This window comes from Arachis stenosperma, chromosome 8 (assembly GCF_014773155.1).
Source record: "Arachis stenosperma cultivar V10309 chromosome 8, arast.V10309.gnm1.PFL2, whole genome shotgun sequence".
In the NCBI taxonomy this organism is placed as follows: Eukaryota; Viridiplantae; Streptophyta; class Magnoliopsida; order Fabales; family Fabaceae; genus Arachis; species Arachis stenosperma.
Window position 1 is genome coordinate 21,354,915 of NC_080384.1, and position 22,138 is coordinate 21,377,052.

Genomic DNA, 22,138 nt, shown 5'->3' on the forward strand with positions numbered 1-22,138 from the left:
CTTTTGGTGAAACAGGGCGAACTTTTCCGTTTGTCACCTCTAATAGGGACACGGACATAAGTACCCGCCCCATGGAACCTATTAAATATACGTGAATATAAAATTATTAATTTATTCTAATTTATATATACATAAATCTATTTCTTGCATTTAGTAACCCTAATTTCTACATTCAATTCGAATTCTTCGTTTTTCTTCTAAACTCATTCTCAGCCCCCCTCTCTCTCTCTCTCTCAAGTCCGTCATTACGCATCACTCAATATCGTCCGAAAAAAAATTATGTTATGTTATTATGTTGGAATATGTTTTTATATTTTCTCCTTTTGAAATGTTATTTTTCATAACGAATATGTTATAAATTGTGTTGAATTATATTGGATTGATTATTTTATGATTATTATATTATGTTTTTTGTGTTAATTTTTTTCAAAAATTTTCAAAGAATATTCATAAATACCCGAGAAGATCTGTGTTCCCTAAGGGGTAATTAAACAGGAATTTGCAATGACAGAGAAGGAACGGGGGCATTTTTTTCAAACAGGAGTGAGGGATGGAAAGGGAGCTTCTCACGCTCTCCTGATTATTCATTACCATATCTAACTAGCAACGAAGATCCAATCTGAGCCAATTTAAGAGGGGACGCGTGGATTTCATCTGCATTGAGCCTTTAAGGTAATGAAACTAAGTCGGATTTGGCACCTTAAAAATGGATTTTAGTTGATCTTGCTTGCATTGAGGTCTTACTAGGCCCAAATATCTCTTAGATTAATATTTTGAGTCATTGTTATAACAAATACTATACTATTTAATATTATAATACTTAGTATATGTAAAAGTTAGATATATTTAAAGATATTTTTTAATTTAAATTAAAAAAATTAATTATCTCTATTTTAGTTTTAAAGATTCACAACTAGAAAATGGATTAATACAGACAGATTTACAGACGGATTTAGTCTTTGTTATAGGCGGATTTTTGGTTACCAACGAAATTACCGACGAATTTTGTCCCTCTGTAAAAGCCCCGTCGGAAATTATTTACCGACGGATTTTTTTTCCGTCGAAAAATTACAGACGAATTTTTACCAGTTACCGACGGATTTTTCCTCTGTAAATTTTCTATCCATTTCCCAAAGGCGACGAACTTTCCGACGGATTTTTCGTCTGTAATTACAGACGGATTTTTTGACAAATTTTTCATCTGTAATTATAGACGGATTTTTCGACAGATTTTCCATCTGTAATTACAGACAGATTTTCCGATAGATTTTCCGTCTGTAATTTGAACTTTGGAAAATCATCTTCCACTCTAATTACAGACAGAAAATTCGTCTGTAAATCCATCAGTAAGGTAAAATAAAATTTCTTTTATTTTTCTAATTACAAAATAAACTTATTTTCATACAAAATAAATATAAATTTGATAAATACAAATTTTTATTGATGGTATAAATAGAAAAACACACCAGTAAGTACAAAACGCTTTCTTTATAATAAGAAGTAATTATTTCCATGCAATAATACAATCTAAATACATTAGATGACAAATAACTACTAGTGAACTCATCAAGATTTAATATCCTAATTTATGGCTAGCTTCATTTTTTCTTGAGCTTCTTAGTGATGATGGCAATATACTTACTTCTTGAGATTCTTGGTCCATCAAAATTATTCGCTGCTTCTCTCTTTCTGAGCAGAGGATGTCTACCTTACGATATCTGATCTACACTCAGACAACAAATAAGGCAATTATTAGAAAAAAGAACCAAAAGGAGTTGTTACCACTGTAGTTACTTTTGATTAAATTTCAAGGATCTGCCTGCAACAATTTGGAACTCTTCCATAGATTTTTCAGGGTTAGTTCTTTTTAAAGATCATGGACGCTGCCAAATAGCAATAGCAGATTTGGAACATGTAATGCACACAATGCAATAAACCAGAACAAGTCTAAAAGCAAGTGATTCAGATTCAATTCAGTGACTGGATACTTTATACAAGTCTTTGATCAATTAAGCAATCAAGAACTGTCATTGAGTTGAGGAAGAGAAGAGGCTTCAATTCACAACAATTATATGAACATGAAAATGCAGTGTCTGAAGAGAAAACAACATAAATGAATCAATTAAATAAATAAAAAAGAAAATAGTAAGAATTGAAGTAGAAGATGATGATGGAGAAAGAAGAATACCTCTTCCTTATGTGTTGCTCTCTCAACAGCATCAAGGTTCCTTCTTGAAGAAGCATTCTTCCTTGCCACCACACAATCCACAGAAGCAAAAGCATGATCTGATGCCAATCCAATTCCAGGGCCACACCATACATCCTGAAAAGAAGAAGAAGAAGTATGTTTATGGTGACATGTTATGCTGCTTTTTTCAGTGTTCCTCCTTCTGCACTTCTTGTTCTTCCTAGTGTTCTTCCAATCAGCAGAGGATCGAATCACAGCAGGAACTGAGAGGTTTCATTGGAGAAAGAGGAGAGGATGAGAGAGGATATGGTGGATTTGCAGCTTGTGGTTTGGATCATAGGGAAATAATGTTAAATCATTATGAACAAAGAAATAATGTTGAATCATTAAAAAGAACTAACCGTTCCATGATCTTTTAGCCACTCTCCTAAAGGTCTATTAGTATTCTGAGGATCATAGGGTTCACCATAAAAGAAGTCCGGAACAACCACATAGTAACCAGAAGCTGCAATCTTGTCTGCAAGCTTCATAAACAACAATGTTATTTACAGCCAACGTTAGTCAATCCACTGAGCGCACTCTTAGTCTAAGTGGAATTCATCCCCAATTTAACTCCAAAAATTCAGTCCAAGTATTGTTCTAGTTCAATTGTATATATCAATTAGGCCAATTTGATAACTATCTCGTGATGGAAATATAAAGATACTGGATGACAAGTCAATGTAGAGAAGAAGATAATTACCGAAACAAGCAAACATTTCTCTATCTGGGACAAAATTTACCGAATTTTCTGTTTGCACCCAAAAATTAAGGACACTGAGGACATGGGACACGACTTCCTATCTTATATTTCCAATTCCTATCCTGATAGACTTACCAAACAAAGCCTTAACTACTACAACGAGAAATGAGAGGGGAAAAATCAGTGTTCCATATCATTATCTTGTTTCTGTACCCTCTTAATTTGATCAATTGGAACCCCTAGCTGGGATAGTTGATTTTGTAACAGAATCACTATATACATGTTCTTATCTAATAGTATTGTATTGTAGTATTAGTATACCTGCATTTTTTAGCGTTCTTGTTTGAACAAGTCCACTGCTGGAAGCTCATCTTCCCTGAAACCACAACAAATTAAACTCAGCTCATACATAATAATAATCATGTGATGAAATTGGAAGCATACTGCTGATAGTGTTGAAGGAGATGGTGAAGGAGGGTAACGGTATATGCAGGGCTCTATTTGCAGTTGAGGATGACAGTCCAAGTGAAAGTGAACCAAGACTCGCACAAGAAAGCAAGGAACCATGGCACGGTGAAGCTGTCATACATTTCCACATGAAGCACTAAAATCTTATTTGCACAAGAAGAACGAGGTGAATAACAATTGAATCGGATCCATAATTTTAACACTTAGATCACACTCAATCACTATCAATGGCGCCAAACCAAGATAAATGTATGGTTGGCTAAGAAAACCAATAACAAACTTAAAAATTGTCCATCTAATGGAAATTAATTATAACTTAGACTTATAAACAAAATCAATAACAGCAAGCAAATATTCATATATTCATCTAATGGAATCAGTAAATTAAAAAAAGGGTCCAAGAAAGACCTGATGATGCCCGTTTTGGGTGGTTTTCAGCGGTGGAGAGTCCCCATCAGCTGCAAATGTAAATACAACGCCAACAATTATCATCAAACACTTGGATTTCTAATTCCTTAACTAAGAAAAATGTCCCAAAACATTTGAGTTGAGGTTTGGTTTTACCCATGAGAGAAGCTGTTCTACCCGGTTGATTCAACCTCACCCACTCATCCATAATTTCCTTCCACTTCTTGCAAATAAAACAGCTCAATCAAGTACACTGAAATTATGATAAGATTAACTTATGTTTGGAACACTTAGAAATGGGTCAGAGCTAAAACTTGAGAATACCGTCAGTGGAAACAATAAAATTCAGAGCTAAAACTGTTTCTAAATTACTTCGAATCTGTAGAACTGTTAAATGTGCAAAGTAGGTATGTATAACCTATGCTGTTAGGTGCCAACAATCAAAATTAGCAGTCTTCCTGTATAAGATATAAACATGATTAGCAGCCTGGAACCAGTAGCAACAATCAAGCACAAACATAGTACATTTCTTGAACCAGGTTTAGATTACTATTGTTCATTACCTCAAATTAATGTCCAAAAGGAGTAAGCCATTCAATATCAGTGAAATACAGAGCATGCTCTAAATTTACAGGAAGAAATTTCTAAATAATTAATATTTTCATACAAATAGAATGGCCCTAAACACAGACTCCACAGTGCCAGAATCACCCATCATATACAGTGGAAAGTGCATCAATTCTCCATGCATGGTCCAATGAAGTCGCTAGCTGTTGTACAAGGCATTAAAAGAAATGAAATTAACAATGGTTGAACTCTATTCTTTTTATAAATACACTTTAAAAACTAAAAAAATAAATATAAAATAATTTATTTTATGAGACAACAATAGCGAATTAGAAATAAAACACAAACAAAAAAAGAGTTGCACAAATATTTCTGCATTTTTTAATGATGACCGAAATGTGTGATTTGGGAATAGTAAATTAGACGACTAAAATATATAGTATAGTATTGTATTAAAAAAGCTTACTCCAGGGACTCACAGTAGATCAACACCCAACCTAATTCTGAGAAGTTGAAACAGCAAAGCAAAATGGACCATTAGTTTGAATAATAATGAATAATCAATCCAAGGAGAAGAGGAGCCATGTGTCATGAATGCACCAAATAACAAATCCTCACATGTTTTCCACAGCCACCTTTGTGACTGCAAGGAAAGTGGCAAACATAACAATAAGGAGACGTATGCATATGCCATGAATTAGGAGTTGTAGGTCATCTCTCTCATTGAGACACATAATGGCATTGAGACACATATAGAATAGTAGTAAATAGCACTAACCTGTTACCAAAAGAAGCATGCAACTAAGTGATGATGGCTTCCTCTTCATAGAGATATTTTCTCTTTTGAGATCTGCAACTCTTACCACATCTTAGTAACCCTTCATGAAGAAGAAGAAGAATAAGAGCCTGATGATGAAACTAGTTCAAGCATTGAATTAGAAGTTTTTCTTACATTTCTCTATATCTAAGTAGAAACTTCATATCCAGTCAGTCTTAACATGAGATGATTTTTCATGCCGTCTAGATTCTTGATGCTTAATTGAAAAAGGTGACAAGAAGCAGCAACATAGTCACAATCAATTTAAAGTCAAAGTATTACCTTCAATTTTCTTGATCAGCTCTTCTTCTGAGACGCGTGATTTCTCAAGCTTCTTCCCAATTTTAGTTTTCCCTTTCACACACATAAATCTATTCCTAATTTCTCCTGGAGAATGAGGCTAACCCCAAAGAGACAACAACAACAACAGAAAATCAGAAATAGACAAAACAACAAACAGGTAGAATGCATATTAACAAAGTCCATTCCAAAATATATCCAATCTGATTCAATTCAATGCTCAACAAATTGGAGTTCCTTCACATAAAGCTTGCCATCTCTGTGCCTGTAACAAAACCCTAAATTATTTTCAGAAGAGAACAGATACAATGGCAAGAGAATCAATGTTATCGGAAGGAACGACGGAGCCTACCTGAATCAACGGCGACGAGAAGAAAAGGTAGAAGCGGCGACGACGCTGACGAGCTTCAACGAGCAGCGACAGAAAACGGTGTCGAGAGGGTGGCAAAATTCATCGACGTCAAAGTTGAAAGAGAGAGACTGGTGAACGGGTGTGACGGAGAGATTGGAAAAGGGGTGTGATGGAGCTCCAGGCAGTGGCGGTGCAACGGCGAGAGGTGCCGCCGATGAAGGATTTGGAGGGCATGGGTGAGGAGCCTGCGAAGGATGGGGTGTTTGAGAAATGAAGAGAGGAACGAGAATTAAACACTTATTTTAATATTTTCGACAAAAAAATTTAAATTGCAGACGGATTTTCCGTCTGTAATAATTTAATAAAAATGCAGTATTTTGTCTATTTAATTACAGACGGATTTTCTGTCTGTAACTATTTTTTATTGAAAAAATTAATTTTTTTGATGGAAATATCGACGGATTCTCTTTTCTGTCTGTAATTTCCATTTTTTTTGTTTTCCGACAAAAAATTCCTCTGAAACTCCCTCTGTATTTTAGTGGGATAAAATCCGTCGAAAATATCCGTCTGTAATAACTAGTTTTCTAGTAGTGATTATTTTCTAATGTAACAAAAAAGTGAAAATAACAAAAATTACTCATATAATTAAAATAGATAATTTTAATATATATATGACATTATATATATCAAGGATTATTATATATGATATATAATTTTTTTTCTGTAATGATTATTTATATAATTTATTGAACAAATTTTTTATCTTAATATTTAATAAATTTAACATATAAAATATAATTTAACATACAAAATAAATAACTTAAGTTATCATTTAAGATAATAAATATAATAGTGCAAATACTTATTTATTTATTAGTAGTAAAAAATATTTAAATAGTATAAATTGATAATTTTTTTTAGTATAAAAGCAATAATAAAGGTTACTAATTAAGTTAATTACATAATTAAAAAATTATGAAGAATTTCTTAAATAATAATAAAAAATAAGATTATTATTTTTACATATTACACCGTTTGTGAAAAAAAATTTGGATAATAAATCAATTCTTAATAGATTATACATTAATTCTGTAAAAAAAGAATCAATACATTGGATATTATTATTTACGTACTAATATAATATATTATCAATTATTAAGTTTATAATTAATTTTTAACTCAATTTTTGGTAATTAAAATTTAAATGATTGAAATTATTAAATGATGAATATTTGCATCTAACTAATTTATTTTTCTATTGAAATTAAAAATAGATGAGTTGTTAATCAATTTTAAATTTAAATTTAAATTTGAGTGAGAAAATAAATCAATATTTTAAATTTTATCTCACTGACCAAAATTAATTTTAAGATAAGAAATTATTTTGTACATCGTATATATTGTAGGATAGTATGGTCATTTACTATTTTTTAATGGTAAATATTGTTAAATAAAATGGTGTAAGAAATTAGAAGAAAATGTATTTACAAGTTTAGGAAATATTAATTTATTTTTCAATAGAATAAATTATATATTGAATAACAAAAGTTGTTATTGGTTTCTCTTCACACTAACTAATACTCAACGATGGTGTTTTGGTACACCATATTACCAAGAAATATTAATCGATCTAATAACTTTTGTAATGACTTAAGTTTATGAATTTGAAAATTTAAAAATTATTTCATAAAATGTGAAGTTTTAACAAATAATAATGTTGATCATTTTGTTTTAACTTCAAGAATGAATATGATACCAACAAATAAAATTGTCCCAAATAAATTTTAACAAAGACAAAAGTCCATAAGTATTGCTATTAATGAAAAATTAATCTATTTTAAAGACAAATACAATTTTTTTCTAATACGGATTTCCTAACTCGGCAAATCGAGGACTAATCCACCACATATTGATGCTCTATTTATTAAGGGCCTGTCGCTAACTAATGAATTGTTATACACACAAGACGAAATTTGAATTCTAAATACTTGCTTAAGTAGACAAATAAAATGACCATTCAACCAATTCAAATTGATTAAAATAAATATTAATTATTTTTAATATATTATATATATTTTCATTTAAATTTTAATAAAATTTTTTATATAATTTCATATATTATCCCGTGTAGGACACGGGAACATACACTAGTGATAACATAAATTGAATATTGGAATAGAAAAAGATCTTCACAATTTTAGCATCTATAAACGAAATTTATGACAAATTAGGATGAAACTGTGTTAAATGTAAAAAGTGTCAGAAGAAAGCATATATAAAAAAAGAAACAACTACATTTGTAGCACTTGTAATCAAACACCACAATATCCAACAATAAGGTAACTCAATATACTTTTTATAATCTCATCTATCAAATTATTAGTTGTTAACCCAATACTTATTTTAGATTCAAAATTCAATTAAAGGTTTTAGATCAAAGTGTTACAACAACTTTTGTACTATTTGATGGCGACGCAAAAAATTTATTGGGCACAACTGCTTTAAATCTAATGACATTTCAGAAAAATAATGACATTGAAGCACCACCCCATCAAGAGATTAAGGAGAAAGAAAACCATATAAATTCAAGACACATCTTCGGAAGAAGAACATACATACAAAGATGGAACCAAATAACACAATAGAAAGTGCATCAAACTCATCAACCATTCATAAAAAATATGTCTTCACAAGAACCTAACTACGACAAAAAAAAGAAAGCACCAACTCTAACAACCAACAAAAGAAAGGAGGACGAGCGCCACATAAGATGACTAAGTCCCTCAACTAAAACAAATACAAAAATCAAAATGTTACTTTATACAACTCTAACATCCAAATCTTTTGTATTACAAATTATTTAAAATAAAACACTTTTTAAATTTAATTTCAATTTACACATATTTAATTTATTTCAACAAAACATAACAATTTTAAATATTTATTATATACTACTATTAATTTATCGTCTCGCACATTGCGCAAATCTCATTCTAATTTGACTTATAACATACATCGTAAAGAATTTAATTGTCCTAACAAATTCGCTCATGTACGAGATTACTCAGCCTGAGACATCAACAAACATCAACAAATGCTGCTGAACCAGATGTTGGAATGAATGCAAATACTGGAACTATATCACCATATCAGGTCATAATTGAATGACTTGAATCAGAGTTCAATTTTTAATAAATTTTATTTTTTAAAAAAATAAAAAAGAGTCAATAGCTTGTGGTTCATGAATCTCTCATAATGCGGGCGGACCTAGTTAGCGAAACGGGCCGTTTTATGGGGGTTGGGTGGGTTGTCCGTTTTGCCACCCTAATCTCTTTAAAACCTTGCTTTTACTCCAAAGCAAAAATAAAAAAGTCTAAAAGTCCATTATTTTTATTAAAATTTGCATTAATTAATAAAAAAAAATAATTATTTATTATTAGATATAATTTTATATTATTAAAATTATTAATAATGATTACAAATTACAAAATCTGTTTTAAAAATATTAAATAAATGAAACACTCCCACAATAAAGAACAAACACTAGTACACTTACACCACACCACACCACACCAAACGGCTCCCTCTCGTGTCCTCTGGCTCTCATCCTCACTTCCTCAGCCACGAATCCCGCCGGCCAGGCGTCCGCTCCGAGCCTTCTCCAAAGACGACGTCAGTTTCTGCTCCAGACGCAAGCTCCATCGACGCTGCCGCCGACGACTTCCCTACATCGACGACGCAGCGATAACCTCCTATCCCGCCTCCAGCTCCATCGACGTCGCCGCCGCCAGACTCCCCTCCATCCGTCCTCTGTACGTCTCCTCTGCTTGGATCTGAGACTGCCCTCAGCTGGTAAGCCCTTCCATCCAACCTCCAGCTCCGTCCTCCATCCCTCCTCTACTCCGCCCCTTCTGTCTTCTGTGTTCTACTGTTATTGCTGGGACCTGTGTTGGATTAAATTTTAAAATCCACAACCATCTGATGATAATTGTAGATGTCAATTTGTTAGTGTCGTCTATATATATAGTAAAATTTTAGTTATGGATGTGGTGAATTAGAAATTTAGAACGCATTTTGGCAATTATTAGGGAAATTAACCATTTTTCTATCTGATATCATATTTGCAAATCCCATGCATATAATCGGAAGCTTGTTTAATTGTTTTGGTGATTGATTGAATATTTGGTTGTGATTAATTAGCAGAATAATGGCGGAAGATCTGGTTCTAGATACTGCAATCAGAGACTGGGTGCTGATCCCTCTCTCTGTGGTTATGGTTCTAATTGGTGTGCTACGGTATTTTGTCTCTAAGCTTATGCGTTCTTCCCAAACCCCTGATGTCAAAATTGTCAAAGAAGGGTAATTCCCTCTCCCCATTCAACACTATTATGTAGCTGTTTTGCTTTTTTAATTATCGTTAGTGTAACATCTGAGTGATTTTCTGGTGATATTTATTCAGGCAAGTGATGCTTAGAGCTCGGAACCTGCGTGCCGGAGCGAATTTTATTCCAGCTAAAGCTTTCCGTGCTCGCAAGATTTACTTTTGTAACGAGGTTTGTTTACTCAAATTCCATATGGTTTAGATGTGTAATAATATCTTGATTGAGAGAAATTTAGGTTGCATTTACTGTCTGTTGTTGTGGGGGCAAGCAGTTAAAATCTCGATTTTACATAAAATCGAAGGATAACATTGAAAACGTAAAACATGAAATTGTAACATGATTTGAATTGTAAAATCATTTGATTTAATGGAAATTTTCAGAATCCATTGACTTGATCAAAATAGTAATATAAAAAAAAATTTAAGAGTTAAGTCAAGAATATAACCACTTATGTTGTGCGACTTTACGGCACGATCTTATTTGCTTTTGCTTGAACTTTGTTCCTCTGATCCGTTGCTGGATACTTGAGGAACAAATCTGAATTTTCATTTGACATCTTTACAACATTAGTCCAGAACTAAAATTCTTTACAAGTTAATAACCCTAAACTACTTGTTACTTTTATATTTATTGAAGGAAAATGGGCTGTTGTTTGTTCCAAAGGGACAAGCGCAGAATCCGCAAGCTCAGATGTTCTCCGATCCAAACATGGCCATGGATATGATGAAGAAAAACCTTTCTATGATCATTCCTCAGGTGTAAAAATTAAACTTACATAGCATTTTTTATAGGATATTGGATTGCACTCCTTACATGTTACAAATGTTATTTATAAGATGTTGTAATAACTTTGTTGTTTCCTCTTGTTCTACAGACTCTTACCTTTGCTTGGGTGAACTTTTTCTTTTCTGGTTTTGTAGCAGGTAACTTTTTACACTTTGCTCTCCTTCCTAATTTCACCCCCACTCGGCAATTCTTCATTGATTGGAATCTTTTTTCTGTCTGTGCTTCTATATGTTTCTCCAGTGTTTCTGTTCATATAAATTGTCTTAAGGTGTAATTTGAATTTTTTCATCATTGTTAATAACTATGCAACTGGCATTTTACATAGCACATACATTTCATTCCTTATGTTAGTGCCATAGAATCACTAATTTTGTTTTGTTAAATGTTTAACTCTCTTGCAGCCAAGATACCCTTTCCGTTGACACAGAGATTTAGGTCGATGTTACAGAATGGAATAGACCTAAGCACAGTAGATGTTAGCTATGTTAGCAGCCGCTCCTGGTAATTTTCATTTTAATGGAACTTGTGAATCCCCCCTCCCCCCCTTCCTTTTTTTTTTCTCCACTGGTATCCATCTACTTGTTTCACTCAAGTTTAACTGCTGTGATCACATTTTAGGTACTTCCTCAATTTGTTTGGATTACGAGGATTGTTTAGTCTCATCTTGGGGGAGGAAAATGGTTAGTTATGTTTTGAAAACCGGGTACTTTTATATATGTGCTTTTAGTTATATCCTCTATTTCATGAATTTGATTTTTTTTTAAATAATATATTCTGCATGTTTTTCATTAGTTTTCCAAATCTTAGATAAGAATGATCACTTACTAGAATGCTGATGTGTTGTTATTTTCGCTACAGCTGTGGATGATACACAACGTATGATGCAAATGGGTGGATTTGGAATGGACCCTTCGAAGGTACACACATATGAGTGACTTTATAGGTTTCCATAAATGAGAATATCAATCTTTACTCTCTTGTCAAATATGAATTTTTTTTTTCACTTTTTTATGTTTATGGCATTTCTAATTGAATTTTCCCTCCCCTTCTTTTGGATATTTCTAACAAAAAATGATAAAATCTGTCATATACATTTAGTGTTTTCTTCCTAGGGGAGGGGGTGGAATTGTGTGTGTGTGGTGTCATCGTTGTGTAATTTGAACCATGTGTTAAGAGAAGGGAAAAAAACGTGGTCTATGCCCAAGGACTTGGGTAATCTGTATTGTTATGGTTGTGCTTCAATGATGAAAATGGGAAAATAAATTGAATATAGTAAGGTGTAATTGGGAGTCGAATGAATATGCAATCTAAGTCTTTTTCCCCCTAAAAATTTTGTTTGCAGGGCTTGAGTGCTGAGAAAGACAATCTTGACATAACACAACATGATTGGGCCTTACCAAATTTCGAGCAACGCGCTGAAGCTGTGTTAAGGAAATTTGTCAATTGATCAATGTTATGCAATAGGGAGTTTAATTGCTTGCATTAACAGGAGGATACGAACCAAACGTATAACCACAGCGAAAGATGTTGCTGATCGTGTTGAAGCTATTAGTGTATTTTCAAAGCCAACACCTTTCATTATTATTAGAAAGCACTGATAACCAGAGTTTAAATTACACATTAGTTGCATTTTTTTTTCTGAATGTCCATAATCATAAGAACATGATTTTTTCCCATGAGACGTTCAACTTTGTACTGTGTTTTAAGTCATACTACTACTGTCTTTATCCATAACTTGCTGGCTTGATGCACTAACTTTATTTGTGGAAATTATTATTGTTCCTATTTTTGGATTGGCATGAAAAATTTGGGAGTTATTATTGTTCCTATTCAAGTATCTCGCTTGGCTGTGCTATGAGTGTATATGTTACAGCCGTTTGAAATACACTCTCATTGCAGTGAACAGTGCCTCTTCCACTAAACAACCTAAAAACTGAGTAGGGATACGGTATATGTATTGCCCCTTCCCTCTTAATTTTGAGTCATTCTATTTGCTGCTGCACATATCCAAGGCTTGTAGACGTTTATTCCAAGCTCTATGAGCTCAAAACTTGTGCACAAATCGATTCTCAACACCCTACTTCTATCATATCCTCTCGCTCTTGTGCATTAGGGATTGTATTAAGCTTGATGAAACATCATTGGATACCCTTTACTATTTTGAACTGTTTTGGGGTATGGTTTTCTCTTAGGATTCATTATTTTGTTTGTTATTTTTATTTTTTCCTTCACAAAGGGAAAAACTTTTCAAGCAAATGAATAGTGTGAATTTGATGTTTTTATTCAAATCACTTTTCTATTGTGCTTATGGACGGTATTGTGCTGATTAGCTCTTTCTCACATCAGTACATAACATAAACATAGGCTATATAGACTCCTGCTATCGTGAGTCCCTTGGTTGTGTTGTTTTTTCTCCAAAATAAGCATGCCATCGTGAGTCCCTTGGTTGTGTGGTTTTTTCTCCAAAATAAGCACAGTTGGATAAGAGTGTCTCCATTTTTTTTTTTTAGAGTAATACCCCAAATAGGTTTTCAAGGAATTGGTCGTACGACAGATTTGTCCCCCAGGAAAATTAACTAAGTCCCCAGTCCCCAAAATTATTAAATATGTGCCATATATGTCCCTGCTCCAGGTTTAGCCGGTTAAATGAACACTCTCTCTCCTACGTGGAGGTGTTGAGTGTGACGTGTTAGGTTAAAGGCTTTCAGGACACGTTAGTCCCTGTACACGTAGCCAAAACGACGTCGTTTAAGGCCTTATCAAAACGACGTCGTTTATAATTGGACAGATTAGTCCCCAAGCTTTATGACATGAATGTGTTAAAATGCAGCGTTTGAAGAGGGACCTAGGATAAAAACGCAAGTCCTTCTCCCTTGCCTCTGTTAAATTACCTGAAACCCCAAACCCTTACCCAAATTTTACAAGGGAACCTTTCATCTTCCTCAACTCCGTTAACATTGACTGTAGTCTGTAACAGTCGTTTGACGAGGCTGACAGCAACTGTGTGGTGGCGGTGGACTGTCGTGCATATCGCCATTGTTGGAGGTAAGTCTTCTAATTTCTTTTCTGAATTAATTCAGAGGCGAATATTCATGTATGATGAACATGCATGTCATGTGTAGGGTAGATTAAAGATATTGTTTTGCTAGTGTTGGTTAAGTCAGAGTTCTGAATTGATTTAGTCTGTGACGTTTCATAGTAACATTACTGATGTGGTTGTTAAAAAATTGAATTCTGTTTTAATGTTCTTGTAATGGCTTAGTTGCTTGTTTAAGTTGTGATAAATTTTTATTTTGTTAGTTTAGATGAGTGAAGACATGATACCCGTATTTCACCACGGTAGAAGCTTTGTGAGAGACAACAAGGGAGTACTTGTGTATGTCAATGGAGAAGTCAAGAAGTTTCCCCCAATGGACATTGATCTGATATGTTTCTTTGACCTGAAGAAACTTTTTCTGGACTTGGGTTACCACGACTATAAGGCAATGTTTTGGTATGATCCGACTGCTACTGACCTGGAGTCTGGTCTTCATCCAGTTCATGGAGACAAAAAGATCAGAGATCTTCAAAAGAATAAAATGCTAAATGAGGACACTGATGAATTCTACATCTACTTTGACCATCCAATTATGGAAGATATAGAGTTCATTGATGATGAGTTAGTGTTGAGGAAGTGGAAGTGCAAGAGGCTAGTGCTGAGGATGATGGTGTTGACAATGATGCAGATGTTGAGAGTTCAGATAGTGATGAATTGATGATGGGTATGAGTCAACAGAAGATGTATTATACAAGCCCCCACCTTCAGGATATGATTTTTCGGATTCAAGTTCAGAGGAAGAGTTAGTTGGAGCTGGGAAGAAAGGAAAGAATAATGGGAAAAAGATATCCAGAGTTAGTAAGTCGGTTAATGGGCCAGTTGGCAAGAGCAATGGCAAGCCAAAAAGGGCAGCCATTGGAAGAGAAGAGGTAGCTGGAGCATCTGTTTAGAGAAAGAGTCATGGTGGGCCTGGCAGGCCCAATAAGAGTGATTATGGGCCTGCTGAAAAAGACAAAGTAGTTAATGGACCTTCTAGTGGCAACAAAAACAAAACTACAGCTGCTAGTGCCAATGAGGGACCATCAAAGTCCAAAAAATCTGCTACATTTGATGAAGAACTTGGTGTGGAGTTGTTACCTGTGTCAGACATTGAATTTGAGTATGAGTCTGAACAATTTTTGACCCCGAATGACTCAAGTGATGATGGAGGAGATGGGTTTGATTGGCCTCAATTTAATCTGAATGCAGAATTTGGGGAGGTCCAATTTCAGCTGAACATGGAGTTTGAGTCACTTGAACAATTTAAGCAAGCTCTGAAGGACTTTACCATATCAGAGGGTAGAAGGATATTTTACATGAAGAATGATAAGAGAAGGGTTAGAGCTGCTTGTATACATGGAGGCTTCATGCTTGGAAAAGAAGTGCAAAAAGCCAAGGCAAAGGCAAGAAAAGCAGCTAAAGAAAAGGCAAAGTTATAGGCTGCTAAAGAAGCTAATGAAAGCGAGAAAGTTAAAGGGGTGATGGAAACAAATGAGGCTCATCCTGAAGGTGAGAAAAACAATGAGGGACATACTACCAATGAGGTAGAAGCACAAGCTAATGCAGCAGAAAATGCAAAATGTGGAAATGAAGGTGAGAAAAATGGTGAAACAGAGAAGCATGACTGTCCCTGGCTTATATACTGTGCAAAGAACTCACGATCAGGTGGATACCAAATAAAGACCTACAATCCAACTCACACCTGTGGAAGAGAGTTTGACAGCAATATGGCAGATCAACATTGGGTAGCAAGGAAGCTAGAAAAGAGATTGTTGAGTCAGCCATGGTTAACACATGCAGAGACATGGGATCATATGAAGGTTGATTACAATGTGATACTCAGTGATAAAATGCTGTACAGAGGACTTCGGATGGCCAGGGAAAAGTATGTTGGTAACGAGAAGGCGCAATATGGCAAGCTGCGTGACTATCTGAACGAGATACATCGGTATGAGGTTATTTTATTTCAAAGACAAACATTAGAATATTGTTAGTGAATTGATAAAGAATAGTATTTTTTTACATTTTATGTTAATTCTTGTTTGATAAAAATAACTTGCTGTGATATGAAGATACATTAGAATATTGTTAGTGATCTTAGTGAATTCTGGTGTAATTCTGGTTTACACAAGAGCAATGAAGGTTCATCTGCACTGTTGGCAGTGGAGCCTATACCTCAATCTCCTCCATTATTTGATAAATTGTATATTTGCTTAAACGCCTGTAAAAGGGGGTTCAAGGCTGGATGTCGTCCCTTGATAGGTTTAGATGGATGCTTCCTGAAGGGTTTTTATGGGGGACAATTATTGTCAGCTGTAGGACAAGATGCAAACAATCATTTTTATGTTATTGCGTATGCAGTAGTTGACAGTGAGACGAAGGCAAGTTGGAAATGGTTTCTACAGTTGTTACAAGATGATCTTGGGCAATGCACTGCCGATGGTTGGAACTTCATCAGCGATCAACAGAAGGTATCCCTAAATATGTATTAGTGTTTGTTATGTTAACTAAGTAAATGCATTGTATTCTTCATGGTTTAATGACTATTAACTATGTTTTTTGTTATCATAATAAGCATTTTAATGCCTATTATTTTCTGGTCTATTGGAACTGTAATGCAGGGTCTTCTGCCAGCACTGAAGGAGGTTATGCCTAACGTCCATCACAGAAACTGCGTTAGGCACATCTGGAAGAATTTCACAAACAAATACAAGGATACATAGCTTAAGAATGTGGTCTGGGCTTGTGCCAAAAGTTCAACCGTTGCAGAGTTTAATGATAATATGCAAAGGCTGAAGAGAATGAATGAGGACGCGTGGGCTTACCTCGCAAAATTGGATCCAGGATGCTGGACTAAGTCAAAATTCAGCCACTATCCTAAACTGGACAATATCACCAATAACATGACAGAGGTGTGGAATGCTAAAATAGTACACTATAGGGAAAAACCTATACTCACAATGCTAGAGGAGCTTAGATGTTACATTATGCGAAGGATGGCACAACACAAAAAGGCCCTAAGCATGTACACTGGTGTAGTTGCTCCTGTACAACAAAAAAGGATGGAAGCCATTATGAAGGACACCAAGCACTGGACTGCTCAATGGACTGGCGACGATGCTAGACAGGTTTTTGAGGTGCAAATGCACATTAAGAAGCTGGGGGTGCACTTAGGTAATAACACATGTACATGTAACATGTGGCAACTTACAGGTATAACACTCCAACTTATGCATTTTTAGTTATTTTTCTTACAAACTGTATATCTAATTGTTGTTTACATTCACTTATAGGAATTTCATGTGTGCATGCCATGGCTGCTATTGCTAAGAGGGGAGACAGACCAGACACATATGTGCACAAGTGGCTGAAGATGGATGCCTTCAGAGCAACATATGGTCATTCCATTAGCCCCGTCAACAGTGAAGAGTATTGGGAGAAGTCTGGAGAAATAATCTCAATCCCTCCCAAGATTAAGAGGCCAATAGGGCGTCCAGTAAAGAGAAGGAGACGAGATCCAGTAGAAGACGGAGCAGAGGGTAATAAGGCAAAAAAGACCTTCCGAGTCACATGCGAAAAATGTGGAAAGACTGGCCACAATGCTAAGACCTGCAAGGGAGCTCCTAAGGATGGAACTAATCCTAAAGGAAAGGTCAAAGGCAAATCCAAGGAAAAGTCAACTGCAACACAAGAAGAGGTTCAGGTTTCTCAATCGGCACCAGTAACTGAGGTATACATGAATGATACTTACATTCTTCTGCTAAATGAATTACATTGTGCAGCTTGATATGTGTGATAACATGCTTAGGATTCAGGTTTTTGACATGAATTAGTTGTTGTGTTACCAACTTGACATATAAATTAGTAATTAGGGACCTGTTTGACTTATAGTAGCATTTCTAAAGGACCTATTTAACTTATAAAATACATCGTCAAGGGTTTAATTGTCCTAATAAATTTGCTTACTTATGAGGTTACCCAGCCTGAGGCACCAACAAGTCATACTGTACTAGACATAGGAATGAATGTGAATGCTGCAACTGTAAGTATGCTTCATAATATGTTTCACTATTAATTCCTAAACATTACTGACTAATATCTTATTTTAGAATACTCATAATTGTTTACAATTCAATCAAGGAAGAGAAATTCAGCCTCAGCAGCCTAGTAGACGTCCAAAGCAGACAATAATTAGGCCCAAGAGGCAAGAAAGTGTGAGTGTTGAGACAATGGCAGCTGCAAGTAGTGGCACAACCTCCAGAATGTTCAAATTTATTCCAACGCCCAGACTGAACCACTCTAAGAAGAAATGATGCTTTGGAAGAAACTTATTGTGAAATGGACCTGCTAGTGTTTACTCTTGTTATTTTGAAGAAAATAGACCTGCACTTATAATACTTTTGAGCACCACTTTACATCAGTGTGTGTAGAAGGAAATAGACCTTCTTTATTTTGCTAACATTTTGAAACAACTTTATGTACATCCTCTATGTTATTTGAATATTCCTCCCTGGATTATATACTATTTTTGGTTTAATCCACTTTGCCAAATTACTTTGCATACTTTGAATTCGATATAGACTAGCTTCAAGTTAGCATCATTATCAACTTCTAATATTCATTTAACTAAAATGAGCCATTCAAATACAATATTTTTCCAACAAAGATACAATGCCAATTGCTTAAATAACCACCACATAAATACAAAACATAATCACAACTACAAGTGCACCTATTATTACACTACTAAACAAGCTTAGAACACTGTCCTTCTTGACTTTCAAACTATCTTCATTTCTTTTTATTAACATCTCCTCCAATTGTTTCACTCTCTCCTCCAAGCAATAATCCAAACCTGCACCAAATTCTTCACCCACGCATGTCTCCACAGAGGCCAATCTACGCCTATCAACTACATCATCCACCAAATACCCAAAGATCTCATCAAACCATACAAAAAAATCACAATTTCCTTGCTTTTCCTGCAATCAGAATAACAGAACATAAATCATCACATTATTCTTAGTCCCCAATTATCAAAACTACAGCACCACAAAAATCTACCACTCTAAAGTACCTTGAAGTGAGAACAGCCAAAGAACAGCCTATTCGGATTTTCTGCTGTGCGAGACCTGGATATTATGGCATATGTCTTGCACTTACACTTAGGATGTTCTCCTCTTCTAAGTCGCCCCCTTCGGACGCCAGTCAAACCGCTATCAACACTGAAGACATCATCCATAGTTCTCCGACTGCGTCTCCGACTTGCAATTGACATGCTGCTTCCACTCGACATCATCTTCTTCGAAGCCAAAAACTCTCTCTCACATACTAACATACATGGGTTGGAGGCACAGGGGGTAAAAAGTGAAGACCTAATTTCATGATCATCCCCTTTAAAACAGCGATGTCTTGTCCCTCTTCAAACGCTGCGTTTTAACACATTCATGTCATAAAGCTTGGGGACTAATCTGTCCAATTAAAAACGACGTCATTTTGATAAGGCCTTAAACGACGTCGTTTTGGCTACGTGTACAGGGACCAACGTGTCCTGAAAGCCTTTAACCTGACACGTCACACTCAACACCTCCACGTAGGAGAGAGAGTGTTCATTTAACCGGCTAAACCTGTAGCAGGGACATATATGGCACATATTTAATAATTTTGGGGACTGGGGACTTAGTTAATTTTCCTGGGGGACGAATCTGTCGTACGACCATTTCTTTGGGGACCTATTTGGGGTATTACTCTTTTTTTATTTTATTTTGGGGTCTTTTACAATATTACACAACACATTCACACACATTACAATACATAGGTTCTTTTTTCCATCAGTGAAATTTGAACTCAGATGTGGTTGTTTGGGAAGCATATAAGATGCCCACTTAAATCAAGCCATCCAATCATAGAGTGTGTGTCCTTTCCTTTAGCTATCTTTTCTGGATTTGATTTTTCTTGGAGGATGAGATTAGAATTTGTTTCAGAGGATTGTCTACTTTGTGTGCTTTTGCCATGCTTGAGGGATTAGTACAAAAAAATTGCTATTCATCTTGGTACATAAATTTGAGTATAAAAATAAAAAGAAATAAATTTGCACTAATTTTCTCTTTATGAGATAAAAAATATTAAATTGTCTTTCACTTATCGATCATTTTTAGTGTAAAATATACTTTTTATTCTTAACATTTGCGATATTTTTTAGAATATTCTTAATATTTAGTTGCATTCAATTTTGTCCATAACATCTTCAGTTTGTGTCAAAAATATTTTTAGACGTTAATTCCATGTAAAATATTAGGAATAAAATTAAAACTTACAAAGATAGTTTTGGTACAAATTTTAAATGTTAGAGATAAAATTGAATGAATCAAAAACGTTGGAAACAAAATTAAATGAAAATTAAATGAAATTAGATGTTAGGAATATTTTAAAATAAATTACAAATAGTAGAAATAAAAGTATAATTTATCCAAATTTTAATACTAAAGTAAACTATGTAATATATATATATATATATATATATATATATATATATATATATATATATATATATATAACATTCATCTAAAATAAAAAATAGTTAGACTAAAATTTATGAAATCATTAAAATTTAGATTGATGCAAAGTCGGTGCAAAGTCCAGCGAAAAAAAGCGCTCATTTTTCGCGCTTTCTTCAACACAATTTTTTGTTGAAAAGCACATAAACTTATTGATATAATACAAATTTCAAAGCATAGCGCAAAATTTTACATATAACAAACTTATTGATATAGTACATAAATTTTTGCACATAGCATACAAAATTTTGCACATAGTACACAAATTTTTGTTGCAAATGTATTTTGTTAGTTGGATGAGCCATTATTTTGGGTATGTGGTCCTCCAAAAATTTTAATATTGTACATCAAAATTTATATGCTATGCACTAAGATTTTTGTGTTATACATAAAAATTTATGTATTGTGCATATTTCATTAGTACAGTATACAAATTTTTACATATAGCATACAAATTTTTTTTACATAACATACAACCTTTTGTTGCGAATGTATTTTGTTAGTTGGGTGAGTCAATATTCTGGATATGTAGTCTTCCAAAAATTTATGTGCGGCACATTAAAATTTCTGTACTATACCCCAAAATTTTGTGTTGTATACCAAAATTATGTGCTATGCATATTTCATTGGTTGAGAGAAGAAGAAGACGACGAGGATGATGATGATGATGATAAAATAAGCTGAGGAGGAAAAAAAGAGAAGAAGAAATTAAACAACAACAACATCAAGCAGTGGTGGCAGTGACGACGATGACGGCGGTGGCAGCAGCGATGATGACAATGACATTGAATAAAGAAATGCATAAAAGAATAAGATGATGACGACAACAATAATGAAAGAAGAAGAAGAAAAAGACCTATGTCTGAAAGAGAAGAGCGCATGAAGGCTTGGTTAAAAATTTGGTTAAAAAAAGTGCTTGAACGCCTAGCATTTTGTAAAATTTATAACATTAAGTACTTCAGCCAATTTGGTTGTGATAAAAAATTGTTTGACAAAAAACTAATAAGAGAACTGGTTAAATTGACAATTAATTAGTGAATTGTGTAAATCGGTCTGGCTGTTAAGGTCTAATAGAAATTTAGTTAAACACTTTGTTCAAAAAATGCTTGGTAACCTCACATTTCTATGAAATTTATAACATTAGCTCCTTTGGCCAATTTGATTGTAATAAGTCTAACAAAAAATTAATAAGAGAACTAGTTGAATTGACAGTTAATTGATGAAATGTGTAAATTGGTCCGATTTTTAAGGTACAACGGATCAAAAGTCTATTCTATGAACTACGTCATTTAAATTTGAGTTAATACTTAATTTGGTCTCTGAAATTGCAAATGAGCTTCAATTTAGTTTCTAAAGTTTCAATTGCCTCTATTTAGTCTCAAAACTTTATAAACGTGACCTACATTAGTCTTTGGATAATTTTTAGCACACAAATGTTAATGGAGCGCTAACATGAATAGGCATATACCACGTTGGAACTTATAAAATGACGTCG

The 22,138-nt window shown here is 34.2% G+C and overlaps 2 protein-coding genes across 3 annotated transcripts; one reads left to right on the plus strand and one right to left on the minus strand.

Moving 5' to 3' along the window:
- Window positions 1-9,373: 9,373 nt before the first annotated feature.
- LOC130943404 (uncharacterized) lies at window positions 9,374-13,142 on the plus strand. 2 transcript variants are annotated; one of them, XM_057871276.1, is made up of 9 exons: window positions 9,374-9,694; window positions 10,046-10,201; window positions 10,302-10,395; window positions 10,861-10,980; window positions 11,099-11,147; window positions 11,412-11,511; window positions 11,629-11,690; window positions 11,869-11,927; window positions 12,353-13,141. In XM_057871276.1, the coding sequence occupies exons 2-9, from the start codon at window positions 10,050-10,052 to the stop codon at window positions 12,455-12,457; spliced, it is 741 nt and encodes a 246-aa protein (XP_057727259.1). In that variant the 5' UTR covers window positions 9,374-9,694; window positions 10,046-10,049; the 3' UTR covers window positions 12,458-13,141. The 2 variants fall into 2 exon arrangements, with proteins under 2 accessions (XP_057727259.1, XP_057727260.1); XM_057871277.1 differs by having other exon boundaries at window positions 9,601-9,694; window positions 10,043-10,201; window positions 12,353-13,142.
- A 5,626-nt stretch (window positions 13,143-18,768) lies between these two features.
- LOC130945578 (uncharacterized protein At4g04775-like) lies at window positions 18,769-19,328 on the minus strand. Its single transcript, XM_057874288.1, has 2 exons — window positions 19,164-19,328; window positions 18,769-19,068 (listed from the first exon to the last, which is right to left on the minus strand). The coding sequence occupies exons 1-2, from the start codon at window positions 19,326-19,328 to the stop codon at window positions 18,769-18,771; spliced, it is 465 nt and encodes a 154-aa protein (XP_057730271.1).
- Between the last annotated feature and the right edge of the window lie 2,810 nt (window positions 19,329-22,138).

What these genes read in the sequence shown, in the direction of transcription:
- LOC130945578 (XM_057874288.1), bottom strand. Translation starts at nt 19,328, where the DNA reads ATGGATGATGTCTTCAGTGTTGATAGCGGTTTGACTGGCGTCCGAAGG. An exon ending in TTGGCTGTTCTCACTTCAAG is followed by an intron (nt 19,069 to 19,163) that starts GTACTTTAGAGT and finishes TTCTGATTGCAG; the next exon opens with GAAAAGCAAGGAAATTGTGA.
- LOC130943404 (XM_057871276.1), top strand. Translation starts at nt 10,050, where the DNA reads ATGGCGGAAGATCTGGTTCTAGATACTGCAATCAGAGACTGGGTGCTG. An exon ending in CTTTTCTGGTTTTGTAGCAG is followed by an intron (nt 11,148 to 11,411) that starts GTAACTTTTTAC and finishes ACTCTCTTGCAG; the next exon opens with CCAAGATACCCTTTCCGTTG. An exon ending in CATCTTGGGGGAGGAAAATG is followed by an intron (nt 11,691 to 11,868) that starts GTTAGTTATGTT and finishes TTTTCGCTACAG; the next exon opens with CTGTGGATGATACACAACGT.